This window comes from Phaethon aethereus (assembly GCF_964289735.1).
Source record: "Phaethon aethereus genome assembly, chromosome: 3".
NCBI lineage: Eukaryota > Metazoa > Chordata > Aves > Phaethontiformes > Phaethontidae > Phaethon > Phaethon aethereus.
Genome location: NC_138576.1, coordinates 52,645,821 through 52,662,491, shown reverse-complemented (window position 1 = coordinate 52,662,491; position 16,671 = coordinate 52,645,821). Strand labels below are relative to the sequence as shown.

Genomic DNA, 16,671 nt, shown 5'->3' with positions numbered 1-16,671 from the left:
ATTACTGGCCCCCCAGTAAGTTCTAAATATTCATTAATGATATTAAAAAAAAAAAAAAAAAAAATTTAAACATTGGACATTTAGATTTATCGCTCATGATAACAAACTCTAACCCATGTGTTCACCACATTTCCATAATAACAACCTGACATGCCTACCTATTAGGAAAAAAAACAAAAGTCTGTTACATGATCAGTTTGCATATAACAGAACCTTTAAACAGCATCCCAGTAAGAGACTTGTTCAGGCTATTCCTCTGTTTTCCTCTTAGACCAAATGTTTTCTTATACCTAACTTCTAATTCTGTTCAGGATTTATATGAAAACCATGCAGAAAAATATGCTATGATTTCAGCCAAGAACAATTTAAATTAAGCTGATAAATGTGTTTATCAGAAAGTCTTATAAGAACCTTCTCCTTTCCCCTCTATGCACCATCACAAAACAGTATACATTCATCACCTCCAAGCAGACAAAAACCCCCAGAAATTCTATAATGTTAGGGCTGGGAGACAAGGCATGGAAGAAAAATGCAGGTTTTACACTGTGAAAAAGCCTTTCCATGCAAAACCACAAAACAGACACGAAACCTCGATAGGTTTTGCCTTCAGATACAGTTGTGACAAAAAGCCTTTATTTTCCAAGAGGGAGTATGTTCTAGACTGATATACCTTTTGATACTTGCAAAAGGGTTTTTGGTTTGGTTTTGGTGTGGCATTTTTTAAGTCTTAAAGTGTTCTAACTACTATTGCCAGGCTTATCACATTTTCCCCATTTTTCTGCTGTCCCAAAAATCTCATGTGTAATAGTAGCTGGAACACAGAAACTTGTCTCGGGTATGGCATTTATGAAGCAGTAAGCAAGAGAACTGGTAATGCCCAGTAGGCCCTATGAAAGATGTACCCTGCGCAGGGCATATCTTCAATGAGGACAATTTTTTAAAGGAATTAGTAACAAATACTTACCTAAAATAGAAGTTGCTAGAAAGGTCCACATTTTGAAAGATTCTCAGATACCTAGCAAAATAATTCAAGATAAAGGAAATTTTAAGCAGACAAGAAGTCCTTCAGAGGATCTCAGAAATTAAACTACATATAAATATTAACTCTTGCTGTAAGTTCTCTAGCTACCTTACTGTAGTTGTTTTGACAGATAATTCCACTAGAATGCCAGCATCTGGATTAAATAAATGAAATAGCCTTTTTCTAATCCAGTGTCTACTCATGTACATACTCCATTTCTTTAGGCAGCTGTAGATACAGTTGCAGTTCTATTTTCTGCATACGTGGGTCAAATTCTCTAGGACTTACACAAGTAAATCCCAACAGTACTACACAAGAAGTAAGTATTTTCACAGTTATTCTCAAATAAATGAAAAAGAAAAAAAAAAATCTACTTCAACATGTCATACACTTGCAAATTCTCAGAAGAAACGATAACACTGTCTATGAAAGATAAAATCGTTAACACCATAAATATATAGGTCAGATAATACGGTCTGCTGCATTCTAAGAGGGGACACTGAGGTTTACAATCAGTCATATCTTAAAGTGAAAACTTTTTTAAGTTACCATTGGCTTGATTTATTACCTGACATCAGTTTATCATAACCCATCACAACTTTTAGACTAGTCACACTTAGTACAGACTGAACACCAGTTTATTGATATCATTTGCCTGATAAAAACACCACCAGAATGTACTTGTACATGTCATACAAGACTTCCTGCTGCTCAAAGGCCCAAACCCCTTTCTTTAGAAAGAACTTACAGAAAGGAAAAAAGAAGCTAAACTTACCAGTGGGTCAGTTTATCACGCTTTACAACACCAACATTCACAAGATTCTGACATCACAGAATCCCTAAATAATTTGCTCAGCACTTCTTGAAGGGTACAAAATATCTCTTCAGGTGACATTAACATGATGCTAGAACTACTAACAAAAGAACAATACCCCAAACAATATAAACCAGTATTAGCATTACTTTGACCTTGTAAGAACAATGTTTATATTGGATGTTTCGTGGTGCACGTTTGCTAGGATGTAGCTTTGACATGTAAGTGACATGGAGATGTGGACAAAAAGCTCTGAAAGACTGTAACTGTTGTATTTACCCTCCAGGTTAGAGGCCACAGAACTTGCAGCCCACTCTCCATTCTTCCACGCTAATTTACCAACTAAAGTAAAATGGCTTGAATGACATATTAATAGAAGGAATTCTATGGCTGAAATTTCTAGTTGCAGTTCACCGTTGCTTAGAAAATACTCAAAAAGTACAGTTTACCACCATTATTTACCTGGCTTCATCAGGATGAGTGACTCTTACAGAGTCATTTGGAATGTAGATCATATTCGTATCTTCTATTTTATATATTGCATGACCTCCAATATCTGCCATTTTTCTTCTTTTTGTTATTAACACAATGTAGTAGCCTTCTAAAAACCTGACAAAACCTGTTAAAGCAGCATTACAATGCTATTAGTTGGATGTTTGCATTGATTTGATCAAACACACTTAGAAAAACAATATCAGAATTGTTTCAAGACTCCACAGAATTTTTGTTTCTTCTTAATGTTATATGTATAATGTGCATACATATGCATATACAAAAATATACATATACATAGACACAGACTCTAACAATTCACCCCCAATAAGTGCTAATCAATGAAGTACATAGTTCTTACTTTTTTTCACTTCCACTGTGCATATTTTTAATATTGGGTAGTAGAGTTAAGACATTGAAAATTCAGAGTAAGTTGCTGTCTACTTAAAATACTTGTATTTGCTTTTTATAGAACTCTCACTGTTCAGAGTGAGGCATACCCTAATTACTTCAGATACCAAAACGTTAATTTTCCAGGCCAAGGAGGAATCCCAATCTCCAGTTCACCTTTATATATTGTCTACTGGGGAGAGGCACAGAACAGCAAAAGGAGTTGAGGGTACTACAACACCTTTGTACTCTCTCTCATTAACAGCAGGGAATTAAATTCCCTGTCTACAGCAGCATCTCCCCCAAATTAGCATTCAGAACATCAGGGGTAATCCTTTCTTTCTATTTTCTCTCTCAGATACCAAACCTTGACCCTGCTGAAGTCCAGAGGGCTAAGGAGGTAGCGCAGGAAGTGTCTGGCTTTACTGCCTATTAAAGAAGGCTCCTGAAGCCTCTACCCTCATTCCCCAATGTTACAGGGCATAGCCATGCTTCTTCACTGAGTTGCTTCTTTGGATGTCTCTATTACATATAATTAGGAAAAAGCATTACAAACCTTTAAATACAATACAAATGCATAAATGCAAATTAAAAATAGAAATATGTAACCACCCCAAACCCAAATCTGTTTCTAATACAGTATAGGTAGTGATACAGCAGTACTAAGTTTTAATAACTAATAAATTACATGAATTAGCTCTTGGAGGTAGCTGCTTTGATGGGTGGCTACTAGCAAAGAGCCCAAAACTCACTCACTGCTGCACTGTCAACAAATATATAAATGGGGGGGGAGGGGGGGAAACCCCTCACAGTTCACACTGTTACTTGTATTTATATTCAGTTCTTTTAGGTTTGCATTATAAATTAAAGAAGGATGAGCAAAGCACACATTTTCCTCCCTGTCACTGCTGGAGGCTGCAATGTGATCGAATGAACTGCAATTCTTTTCTTCTGCCTTATTAGCCCCCCTTGGAAAAATGCTCTCACCTGCACAAGTAAAGGAGACCCTGCTGACAATAAGAAACAGAGTCTTCAATTGGAAGCAGCCACGCTATTGAATTTCAGTTGTTAATAGCAGTCAAAGGTCTTCCTGTATCCTCCAGGTACTGGAATCACTTACATGAACAGCCTTTATGCTTTAAATTTCACCAAATATTATACCAAAGTCTGATAAGGAACCCAGCCTTTCCCCTTGGCCTGGTTCCCTTCATTTAAAAGTGATTTCTACTTTTAAACACTATACAGTGAACCAGAACTTAGCCTATCAGCACTCCCATTCCAAGTGCACTGAATGTACTGTCTCTGGTTAATGAAATAACCAGAAAACAGGACAAAGCTGTCCTTTCCAATCCTAGAAAAAAATAGCCCTGTCCTCCTGACCTGAGTCAGGAGGCAGAAATAAACGACCAGTTGCATTCCCTCAAATTACGTGTTTATACAGATATGATTAGATAGCATCAAGATAGAAGATGTCTAAAGCATATAAAGTGCAAGATAATCTGAAGGTCACTAAGACAGCATGGTGCTTCTAAAAAAATAATCTAGAAATCACAGAATGGTAGGGGTTGGAAGGGATCTCTGAAGATCATCTGGTCCAACCCACCTGCCAAGGCAGGATCACCTAGGGCAGGTCACACAGGAACGCGGCCAGTCAGGTTTTGAAGGTCTCCAGAGAAGGAGATTCCACAACCTCTCTGGGCAGCCTGTTCCAGTGCTCTGTCACCCCCACAGTAAAGAAGTTTTTCCTCGTGTTGAGGTGGAACTGCCTGTGCTGCAGCTTGTGCCCCTTGCCCCTTTGTCCTATCACTGGGCACTACTGCAAAGAGACTGGCTCCATCCTCCTGACAGCCACCCTTCAGGTGTTTATAGATGTTTATAAGGTCTCCCCTCAGCCTTCTCTTCTCCAGACTAAACAGTCCCAGGTCTCTCAGCCTTTCCTCATATGAGAGATGTTCCAGGCCCTTAATCATACTCGTAAACCTCTGTTGGACTCTCTCCAAAAGTTCCCTGTCCCTCTTGAACCAGGGAGCCCAGAACTGGACACAATATTCCAGATGAGGCCTCACCAGAAAATAGAAATAGTACACCATATCTGACAACCAATGCATTTGTCCAGCTACAGAATAGAAACTCTCCTATTATGAAGAGTACATATAAACAAACATACAATTAGGATGCAAAATTTTCATTGAACACAACCTCCTTCCATCTGAATTTATTTTCACATATTTACATATCGAGCACTTACGGCTTGTGCAAAAAGCGTCAACACTGCAAGACTGTTAGAAGCTTCTTTAGGTTTACCTGTATTATTAATACTCTTAAATTAATAAGGAACGTAAACCTCATCTAAGAAATTTCTGAAAAGTGTATCCATTGATAAGTTCCAAAACTCTTCATGGACAAAAAGAATATAGAAGAAAGTTTGCTAAATCTGCCACTTAGATTAGAATACTACTAATATTTTCTTATGTTTTGGTGGTTATGCAAAATTCGGGAGCATCTTTTAAAGTAATTGCATTCTCTATCTCCTCTACAGCTTTAGATTTAGATGTTCAGGTGTATATTGATTCAAATAAAGCACAAAGTATTCTTGGGGGCTGTCAGAGCACACATTAACATTTACATTGGAGACATGACCCATCAACGTATCAACCTCAGCATCTGACAATAGGGAGGAAAGCTGTGACTTTCAGATGAAGTTAGAAGCTATTAAATCCTTGAAGCAATTCTCTAGGATTATGGCAGCTAATCAGCATTTAAAAATTAGTTGACATACTAGTCAGTTACACTTGTTCAAACATGAAAAAGAAATACTTAAATACATCGCTGCAAAAAAGTTTGCCAACAAGAAAATCAAGTCATCTTTCTGAATAGTGTGTGATGAAGAAATGCAACCTAATAAAGGATGTCAACTTTTGTTTTCTTTTTTAAAAAAACATTCTGTGAGCTCTGGAATTCAGGAGGCCAGGTTCCATGTGATTTTTATCCTATAATCAGTTGAGTTTGGTGAGATCTTCAACCAAGCTTCTTTGGTTATTGTTTGGCTTTTTTTTTTTGGCTAACTTTCGTTATAAGTTTTGCTATTTTCTAGATCTGTCTCTTAGTAACACAGAAGAGTCTAGTTACAGCACAACTCTTAGCCCTGTCCTGGCCACCTGTTTTCACAAAATACATAGAAACTTATTTGAGAATGAAATTTCTCAATCCTCTTCAGTTTAAAAAAAAAAAAAAATCAAGAGGAGACAGAAAGATATGCAGTGTGACACAGCAAGCCTCACCTCCTTAAGAAATAAAAGATTTTATAAACCCAAATACTTACCGACTACACCAAAAGCAGAGACAGCTCGAGATAACCCAGAAGAGCCCTTCTGCCCAATCTTTGTTCTGTTTCCCAGGTCTAAACGTCCAAGAAGTTCCCTCACCTCTTGTTGCGTATACACATGCTTTAAAATAAAAAGTCACTTAAGTTACTGCTTAGTTAAATGTTATTTCATGTCAGAGAACAGTAGAATTTACTTCATACACTAAACGTCTGCTCTACATCCTCTGTCTCCTGCTTCAGTCCTACCAACAAGTAAGAAACGTACAAAACACACCATTCACTGCAATAGAAATAGCCATGGTCACATGTGAATTCAAACATTTCTAAATCTTAAGTGTTAAGATTTTAAACCATAAACTTCCTGGAAAGGAATCAAGTCATACTCTATTGCGTACATTAAAACTCTTGCTGCCGCTGTTACTGTGCAATATATCAGAAATACTAAAAATTTGGCTAGATAGTAATTATTTTGCACTTAGAGCAGCATAGCTGAACATAAAAAAAAACATTGGGAGTATATACGTAACAAATTGAAAAATTTGGGAAAAGTGAACATGCTGTTTGGAGATTTTGTGGCCACTTCCATATTTTAACTAGTCATTATCATGCTAATACTGTATGCATCCGACATACAAGGAGAGGCTGAGAGAGTTGGGATTGATCAGCCTGAAGAAGAGAAAGCTCAGAGGGGATTTTATCAATGTGTAACACCTGGTAGAGGGGAATAAAGAAGTCTGAGGCAGACTTTTCTCAGTGGTATCCAGTAAAAGGCCAAGAGGTAGTGGGCACAAATTGAAATACAGGAAATTCCATTTGAACATAAGAAAAAGCTTTACCACCATTGAGGATGGTTGAACACTGGAACAGGTTACCCAGAGACGTGGCATCTCCATCCATATCCAAAATGCAATTAGACATGGCCCTGAGCAACCTGATCTAGTTGGCATTGCTCTGAGCACGGGCATAGGACTAGATAGCCTCCAGAGACCCCCTCCAACCTCAATTGTTATATGAATCTATGATTCTGTAACATAACTTTGTTGAAACAGATTAAATGCGTAATATTTAATTTCAGCTCAATTTGGTATTATTTGGAATAACTGAAAAAGCCCTAACTAGAGGCTCTCACCTTATCATCAATTATAACCAAGTCCTTTGGTTCAGTGCGATCTATTTTCAAAACACGGTATTTGGTTTCTGCAGGATTACTTCCAACAAGAAAATACCGCTACATTTAAAAAAAGAAAATGAGATTATTATACAAGATAAAGCAACCAAAGCCCATTGTAACATAAGATATCAACAATCCCATTTATATAGTTTCCAGATTACATCCATTTCACGTAACATCAAATATGTAATATTCCATCTGGACTGTGAATAAACGGTTTTAGACATCAGTACCTTAAGTAGGTACATGTTGTACTCAACCTTTACAACTTAAAAGACCTCATTCTCTCCACTGTACAAGGAGGAAAAAAAAAATAAAAATTGAAGAAAGATGAAAACCTGTTTAGAGAGGAAAAAATGCAACTTACACAAGGCACTGTCCAATTTGCCCTGCCCCAGTCCTTACTGTCTTCCCATTTGCTTTGTAAAATTTTGCAGAAGCTTATACACACTTTTGCAGAAGCTTTTATATGATCTAAAATGACTGCTACTATATTGTAGTCCATTGCTATTTCTGCCAACTAGTCTTTCCTAGTCCACACTAAACACAGAAAAATTTTAAGTACTTAAGTACTGCAAGTTTTCTTCATTTTTTATTTGTATTTGCTATGACAAACTTCTCACCAATGCTCTTCCACAAGACTCAAGTTTAATTTCACCAGCCATGCTGGTTAAAAATATAACTTTTTTAAAAAAGGACTACCTTTATTACTCATTGAAATATGAAAGAAAGAGCACAGATAAACATATAACGTGTCCATTTCTCATTTAAGGGAATCAAACTATAAATTAATTTTTACATTTAGAGGAATTAACAGTAAGCACAAGTTGCAGAATTGACTTGCTATAAGCAGCTCTCATTTTACTAATTCATTTAACCAGTGTGGTGCTACCACACAGCAAGGTGTAACTCATTAATATGGCTCAGCCTAGTAGGAAAGCATGGCAAATTCATGTGGATCTATGCAGCCAGCTCTTATCTTTAAAAGTCACATGGATTTATGGTGTGGGAGAGGAAATCAATAACAACATGTACACAAAACTCAGAATTTTATCATTTATACCAATTAGATGTTAAGAAACATTTTTAATGGCAAAATATTTACAGTAAAAGAAGAACTTAAAGCCCTCTTCAGCTTCCTTGGAATCACAAAAACATCTAGATAGTCAGTACGCTCTAAAGAAGAAAATAAAATACTTTAAGAGCTATAAAAGGCAGCACCACCAACTCCTGGCTCCACTTTGTGCACTGGCATTACAGTGCTCATGGAGTGGCAATTTTTGCTGTTTACTCCTCAATGATAGTATAGAAGGCCCTTCAAATCATATGCCATCACAGCACTCCCTCACTGAAGCCTGAGGTAGCACGTGGGCACAGGAAACTCTTTCCTACTGGTTTGCTTTAGCAGCAATGTGCTGCTGTGCACAGCCCAAGCTCCCCAGCCTGCCTCCCTCAGAGCAGCCTCCGCAGGAGATGCATTAGGGCCAAGATCTGTGCTTCCCAGGAGGGAAATCATAACGACAGGGAGCATGTTGGAGCCCTCATTGCGTGGCACTGAATGGCACACACGTGGAGGATGGAGCAATTCTGCTCAAATCACCCACCAGGAAGAAACACCAAACCACCAAGACAGTCACTTCCTTAGATCTACCACCTTTCTGTTCATGCGGTAGAAAGTGAATGGGCAGAGGGGAACATCATATTGATTTGTAATAGACAGATTATAAGTTAGTTTTGCTTTTTAGGAGTGCTGCTTCTCTATTTCCAGAAAATTCTTAATTAAAGCTCAACAATTTTAAGTAGTCCATAACACTGCAATACAGCTCAGTGATCTCCCACCATGTCCATCTCACTAAATGAACGTAATTTCTTCCCAAAGCAACACCTATGGTTACCAACCAATCATCCTGAATTGTATTGAGTTTGCAAGGTTTTGGTAGCAGTGGGGCTGCAGGTGTGGCTTCTGTGAGAAGCTGCTAGAAGCTTCCCCTACGTCCAGCAGAGCCAATGCCAGCCAGCTCCAAGATGGACCCGCCACTGGCCAAGGCTGAGCCCATCAGCAACAGTGGTAGCACCTCTGGAATAGTATAGTTAAGAGGGGAAAAAAAAACCTGAGCAATTGCAGCTGGAGAGAGGAGTGAGAATATGTGAGAGCAACAACTGCGCAGACACCAAGATCGGTGCAGAAGGAAAGGGCAGGAGGTGCTCCAGGCGCTGGAGCAGAGATTCCCCTGCAGCCCCTGGTGAAGACCACGGTTAGGCAGGCTGTGCCCCTGCAGCCCATGGAGCTCCACACTGGAGCAGATCTCCACCTGCAGCCCAGGGAACACCCACGCCAGAGTAGGTGGATGCCCGAAGGAGGCTGTGACCCCCTGGGAAGCCCATGCTGGAGCAGGCTCCTGGCAGGACCTGTGGCCCCGTGGAGAGAGGAGCCCAGGCTGGAGCACGTTTGCTGGCAAGACTTGTGACCCTGCAGAAGACCCAGGCTGGAGCAGCCTGTTCCTGAAGGACGGCACCCCGTGGAAGGGACCCAGGCTGGAGCACTTCATGAAGAACTGCAGCCCGTGGGAAGGACTCACGTTGGAGAAGTTTGTGGAGGATTGTCTCCTGTGGGAGGGACCCCATGCTGGAGCAGGGGAAGAGTGTGAGGAGTCCTCCTCCTGAGGAGGAAGGAGCGGCAGAGACAACGTGTGATGAACTAACCACAACCCCCATTCTCCATCCCCCTGTGCTGCTGGGGCAGGGAAGAGGTAGAGAAAATCGGGAGTGAAGTTGAGACCAGGAAGAAGGGAAGGGTGTGGGGAAGGTGTTTTAAGATTTGGTTTTAGTTCTCATCACCCCACTCTGATTTGATTGGTAATAAATTAATATTCTCCAAGTCAAGTCTGTTTTGCCCATGACGGTAATTGGTGAGTGATCTCTCCCTGTCCTTATCTCAACCCACAAGCCTTTCATCACACTTTTTCTCCCCGGTCCAGCTGAGAAGGGGAGTGATAGTGTGGCTTTGGTGGGCACCTGGTGTCCAGCCAGGGTCAACCCACCACATGAATAAAAATAGAATAGTACAACTTTAAGATGCTTGTCCAAAGACCGCATTTAAAATTGGAACATGGCACATGACACACAGGAAGAGAAAGAGAGAGAGAGCGCGCGCTATTGCTAAGGAAGTTCAGTTGGGTACTTTTCTATTTTAATAAATTGATAAAACATAAGGAAGCGCTAGCTATGAGGAATGCATCACACATCAGCTTGGCAGTTGCTATAGCGAGCTATGCACAGCTACAGTGCCAGCTTTAAGTGCTGCTGCTGCTCACAACAGCAGCAGAGCTAGATTAGATGAGAAGTAATTGTATCTGCAGACTATGGTAGCAACGATAATGAATGGTACTTAACAAGCGCTCTTTGAAGTCCTTTAAGAACTAATTTAGGGGTTTTGGTTTAAGTTAGAAAGGTAGGCTGTGTAATGTATTAAGGAAGGTCAGCTGAGAACAGCATCAAAACCCAGCATCAATGGACTTAAAGAAGCCACCTTCTAAGAAAGCCAGGCAATGGGAAATCTCAATTTAGCAAATGGGGCTCTTACCTGCTGCATGTTAGAGGATGTGTGTGGAAGCAATAAAAAATTGAAACATCTGCAAAAACTTTTGAATTTGGACTAGTCCTCAAAACTAGGAACCCAAAATTAGACTTCTGTTTGGGAAGTTTTCAGGACTGGCTAACAATCAACAACCCCAGAATTACTCAAAAAATGGCATGGTATGCCAGCTCATGTTCAACCTTGAAGGTTTGAAATGAAAACAAAGGTTATATGAAAACTAACAATGTAAAAATTAAACAAAAAAGACATTTCAGCATTAGCTGCTTCTGCTACCTAATTTATATGATATAATTAATCTAATTAGTAAGTCTGTCTTACTGGATGATATAGAGCCCAAATTAAAACCATACCAGTGACATGTACCACAATTAAATTTGCCATCACATGAATACTAAGAAAGAATAAACAAAAATAACAAATCAATACAACACTGAGCATGTATCAAACAAATTAATTTCTGAGGTTGTAATATAATTGTAAAATTCAAAGCTAAATACACTGTACTGTTTATAACTACTTTGATTAACAAAAATCATTACAGTAAAAGAAATGAGAATCCACAGGTAAGACAGATAAGCTTTTGGGGGAGTTTCTATCGTTATTCTCTTATTCCATTTGTTACTAAGTTGAACTGAATAGATTGAAGCATTTTCCAAACGTCTCAAGCAATTCCATTCCACAGCAAAGCCACTGCATTTAGAAAAATGGACAACCTTGACCAACAAAATACTTTCTCAACAGAACAGTACACCAGCAGAAACTGCACAGACTTCCTCATACTACTCTGCCAAAGCCCTTCAACCATGACTTGAGATGAAATACGCTGTCTCCAGGCATAGTCTGCCCTTGGCCTCACTGAAACTTGTTAACCAGTGCACTTTACCATCCATGGCAGTGCACCATGCAGGTACTTGCCTATGAGATCTGGACTGAAGTTTAATTTATTGCACAATTATCACTAAGCAACCACAAGACAGGAACAATCATTAGTCACTTCTACCTGGGATTGAGTCTTAACCAAAGCAATCTAATGGAAAGGCTTTACACTCTCTTTTATCAATCTTTTGATTCAGCCAAACCAATAAAATAGCTTCTTCTGAAAGGAGTCTAAACAAAATTAAAAGCTTCTTACTGCAAATTGTTGTTTATAATGGCAAGATAATAGTTCTGAAATCAAACATTCTGCCCACAATTTTTTTTTTCTTTAAGAAGATTACTTCTTAGAAGTCCTGGTCTAAAATATGATTTGCCTCTTTGTATAGACTTATTATCATTAAGAAATGTTAGCACTGTAAAGAACTTATTTCACTCCAGTTAAAAAGCAACACACAGCTTAATGAGCAGGAAAAGTGAAAATATACTAAAAGGTACTTGAAAAATATGGCAGTGCACTAATACAGCCAATGTTTAAACCTGCAAATAGCATACAGAAAACATTTAAGAACTTACACAAAATGCTTGCAAAAAAATACCTGTTGAGCCCATGGATGTGTCTAAAAACACAAGCCCTAAGGAAGCCTGGTGGGTGACCTTGGCCAGCTGCCAGACACCCCCCCCACCCCCACCCCGCCACCCCTCCCCCCGCAGCACTCTTGCTCCCCATCCTCAACAGGACGGGCAGAGAAAATAAGATGGATAAGGTGATGGGTCCAGGTAAGGACAGGGAGATCGCCTACCATTTACTGTCACAGGCAAAACAGATGACTTGGGGAAAAGGAATGTAATTTATTGAAAACAGGTTCTGGTAGCAAGAAACAAAAACAAATTAAAACACCACCTTTCCTCCCTATCCTTCTTTCTTCCCAGGCACAGCTTCACTCCTTCACTCCCAACTCCTCTACCTTCCCCCCGCCCTGAGCAGTGCAGGGGAGTGGGAAATGGGGGGAGTTGTGGTCAGTTCATAACAGTTCCTCTTTGCTGCTCACTCCACCTCACACTTTTCGCTGCTCCAGCGTGGGTCCTCTCCACAGGCTGCAGCTCCTTCAGGAAATATATCCTCGCTCCAACGCAGTCCTCCCCAAGGGCTGCAGGGGCTTTCTGTTCTGGTGCCTTGGAACACCTCCTCCATCGCTGACCTTGGTGTCTGCAGGGCTGTTTCTCTCACAATTTTCCTCACTCCTCTCTCACAGCTGCCACAGAGCATTTTTTACTCTCTCTCAAATACATTATCACAGAGGTGCCACCATCTTGGCTGCTGAGCTCAACTGTGCCCTGCGGTGGGTTGGCTGGAGCCGGCTGGAACTGGCCACATCTGGCACGGGGCAGCCCAGGCCTCTCCTCACAGAGGCCGCCCTGCAGCCCCCAGCCCCTGGGCAGCTGCACAGGATACAGGAAGGTATTTACGTGCTAGTCACACTTTCTGTCAGACTAAAGCAGCACACCGGGTTGCCAGATGAGAAACCTTCAAGTGAACACTGACTTTGGCTCCGCGCACTATTATCTTTCTACTTTAATTTATACTTAACTTGGCAGTGCAATGGTAACTGTCACCCGCCATCAAACCTCCACCCTCCTTCACAACAAGCATAAAAATCATGCAAGAAAAAGCCTCTTCATCAAATTTTTGTAGTAGTTTTAATATGTATGGAACTTGATCGTAGATCAGAAATTTCAAGGTGTAAGCAAGATATTAAATAGGGTTTAAAAAAGTATAGGTTCAGCCTTTTTTCTCTACTACACCAAAGAAGGGGGGAAAAATAATTATGACACCTAGATGTAAGGTACAGCAAGAACTCTACTATGTCCTTTCTTTGTATAGATCCTACAGCAATTCAGGGAGTATCTATCTCTCACCTCTCATAGAAACTGGCAGAATGACATGAAGAAAGGAAGAGATGGGGGCAAAAAGAGGTACCTGACAATAGTAAAAATTCAGTTGGCATGCTGTCTGCTTCCCATGATCAGTTGAAATTCTTCAAAAGAAGCTCTTTCAAGATGAGAAGTTTTAAGAACGCACCCTGCCAAGCACCACTCTCGGGGCACTTAGGAATGGTTACCTACCCTGCATCCTACAGCCACTGCGTTCAGTTTTTCCCTGATGTCCCAGAACAACCACAGCTTTTTTGTCCCAAACAGGACTTCGCTCTTGCTGCTCCAATGAGGGATTCCTCAAGATTCTCCCTTCCAATTTCAAGCTAAATCTATTAATCATCAATCTATATGTTTTCTTTTAGCCAAATACTTCTCCCTTCTTTAGCATCTATTCTGCTGGAATGCTTTCAGAAACATAAATAACTGGACCCCTTTTCAGCACTCACTTCAACAGACTAAAGAAATCTTGCTGTCCCTTCGCTCCTCCCAGGTCATCTCTAGCATCTGTGTTACCTCACTGGACCTGTTCCTGGTTGAATTCTTATTTCTTAAATGAATATGGACAGAAAGTGTACACAATATACCATACAAGGTCTCATTATAGAGATACATCAGTATTTCTCATTAATGACTGTACCACAGACAACCACACCTGCCTTTTTCAGACTTGTACTTCATCAGTGGCTCAACGTCCCACTCCTTCTTCAGATTAAACACCCAGATCCTCCTCCTCCTCCTCTACTGCTTCTGAATTGATAAACTCTCAACAAACTTTTATTGGTGTATAATCTATCCTAAGGGGCATGAAGTTTCATAGTATACCATTCTATTTCAAATTATTTCTTTTATCTACTCCTGAGGGTCATCATCATTTCTTGCTATCATGTGCTCTGATTAACCTAATTATTGGCAATTTTTTGAAACCCTAATCAGAGCTGACCCACATTTTGGGCTAGTAACACTACTGAAAATGCTGAAGTATATCGGTCCTAAAACCATACCTCAAAAAAAAAAAAAAAAAATCAATCCTATGAGATGATTCCGTATACACTTCACACTTAACTTCTCTACTAACCTCCCCTATTAGTGAAGTCAGAGATTTTCCTTGTGGCACTGCACCTCCATAGTGGATTTGGTTTAAATCCATAAGGCTATCTAATTTTTAAGATGAAGATATGCAAAAACAACCAGGTTAATCTGACAGCATCTTTGTAAGTCTAGACTACATTTTATGTCATTTACCTTGATTTTTCAATTACTTTCCTACAGAAAATTATGTACATGACTTCAGAATGGATTAAATATTCCACTTGTGATCCAGTCACAGCACAACCCTTGACTTGAACAACTTGAAAATACTTAACAGTCATTCCACTCTTTACTGTGCCTATGTCTTCAAATTTCCAGGATGGAGATAATATAACCCTTCAGCCACAGCATGTTGAATTTTATTTCTACTCCAACACCGATTGTTTCCTTTTTCATAACCTCATTCTTGTTACTCATTTTATCTTCACCCCTTGTTCAGTACATTCATACTCGTAAAGTACATTCTTACTTTAAACAAGGAAGAATACTCAATTTTAGGGCCATAACAAACTTCATTTTGAAAATAAAAATAGTGATAGAAAATACCTATTTTTCTTCATCCTTACATTACATTTAAACACATCAATTTGTGATCATTTATCTGTCCCTCATCACCATTCCATCCAGAAAAGTGGTCTCACAACAATAGTAAGAGTATCTCTCTCCTGTTGATCTACTGACTACATGACAATACCCCAGACAACCAGGACAAAAGAAATAAAACATATGTCACCAAAACAACTTCGGCATACATTTGAAGGCACATCTTTCACGTGTAGTGTGATGCTACCACTTTTTTGTTCTGGCTGAATAGCATAAACCCTTCAAGGGTTGTGGTGTTCTCATCTCTGCTATTCTGCCAAGTATCTGCTGCACTCATAAATAGTCTCAGATCCCACATACACCAGTTGATTAAGTTTCTCTATTTTATTGCCCATTTATCTGGTACTATATCAAGACATTTAAGACAGAAACAGTGCTTTCCCAAGTTCCACAAAACTCCTTTCCTTGTCCTAACTTTGTCCTCTGCTCCATTATATCATCGCCATTCCTGGAGCACCATTACAGAGGGAATGGGACAGTCATCCGAGAGGAGTTGTCTTCTGCTAATGAATCACTCCAAAAAGACCAAATTTCACAGCCACTTCTAGCTAGAAAATTATGATAGGTAATGGTTGCCCAGTAGATAGCTCACTACTTTTAACATTTTTTTACCTGCATCAGATAACCATCTTTATAAATCAGTGCACATGATAATTCAGTACAAATTCTATAGCTTTTTCTGTAAAATCATTTTCTACATTAGTTTTTCCAATTTGACCACAGACTAACTTCAGCATTAAATAAGCAAACCTTGGTTTTGTTAATATAAAAACTTTCAGATTATTTTTAGAGAAAAGAAACGTTACAAAAAACAACAACAAAGGCCCCAAAACCCCCACATAATTTCCCCTGAGGAAAAGGCCAGAAAAATCTACAGGTAATTATGCTAGTCACATTGCTTAATAAGCTTGTGCAAGTCACTTGGATACTGTGGAGATGGAGACTGTAGAAGAACCTGATTAGAATAAAATAATATTAATTAAGCCTCATAATATCCTGAAAGATAGGCAAGTGATATGCCTTTATAAAGATGGCACAAATTGACTTGTTCAATGTCACCCCGCCTCAGGAGAATGATAATTTCCAATGAACTAACCAACAGTTTTCAGGTGGGCTTTATTTGGGGGATACACAAAAGTTCCATCTTCTCCTAAAGAAGAGAGGAAAGTATCTGTTGTTTCATATTAGTCATATTGCTGAAATATCTTTACTTCCCTCTGGTATGCATTTCAGCAGTAAATATATGCATAAAATGAATATATAATGAAAGATAATTGGCATTGATCTGAATACAACTGTTTCAGTTAATTTTTCTGACTACTTCTATAGAAACCTTCAACTTCCCAGAACAAACATG

At 39.4% G+C, this 16,671-nt stretch overlaps 1 protein-coding gene across 1 annotated transcript in view; it reads right to left on the bottom strand.

The window, feature by feature from the left end:
- The window catches only part of FIG4 (FIG4 phosphoinositide 5-phosphatase), a gene marked incomplete at both ends in the record, with an annotated part of 74,954 nt that overhangs the window by 55,379 nt on the left and 2,904 nt on the right, over positions 1 to 16,671 (bottom strand). The window contains 4 exons of the mRNA XM_081997734.1: positions 965 to 1,015; positions 2,298 to 2,454; positions 6,040 to 6,163; positions 7,172 to 7,270. Coding sequence (XP_081853860.1) covers positions 965 to 1,015; positions 2,298 to 2,454; positions 6,040 to 6,163; positions 7,172 to 7,270 — 431 coding nt within the window. The remainder of the gene's footprint in view (positions 1 to 964; positions 1,016 to 2,297; positions 2,455 to 6,039; positions 6,164 to 7,171; positions 7,271 to 16,671) is intronic.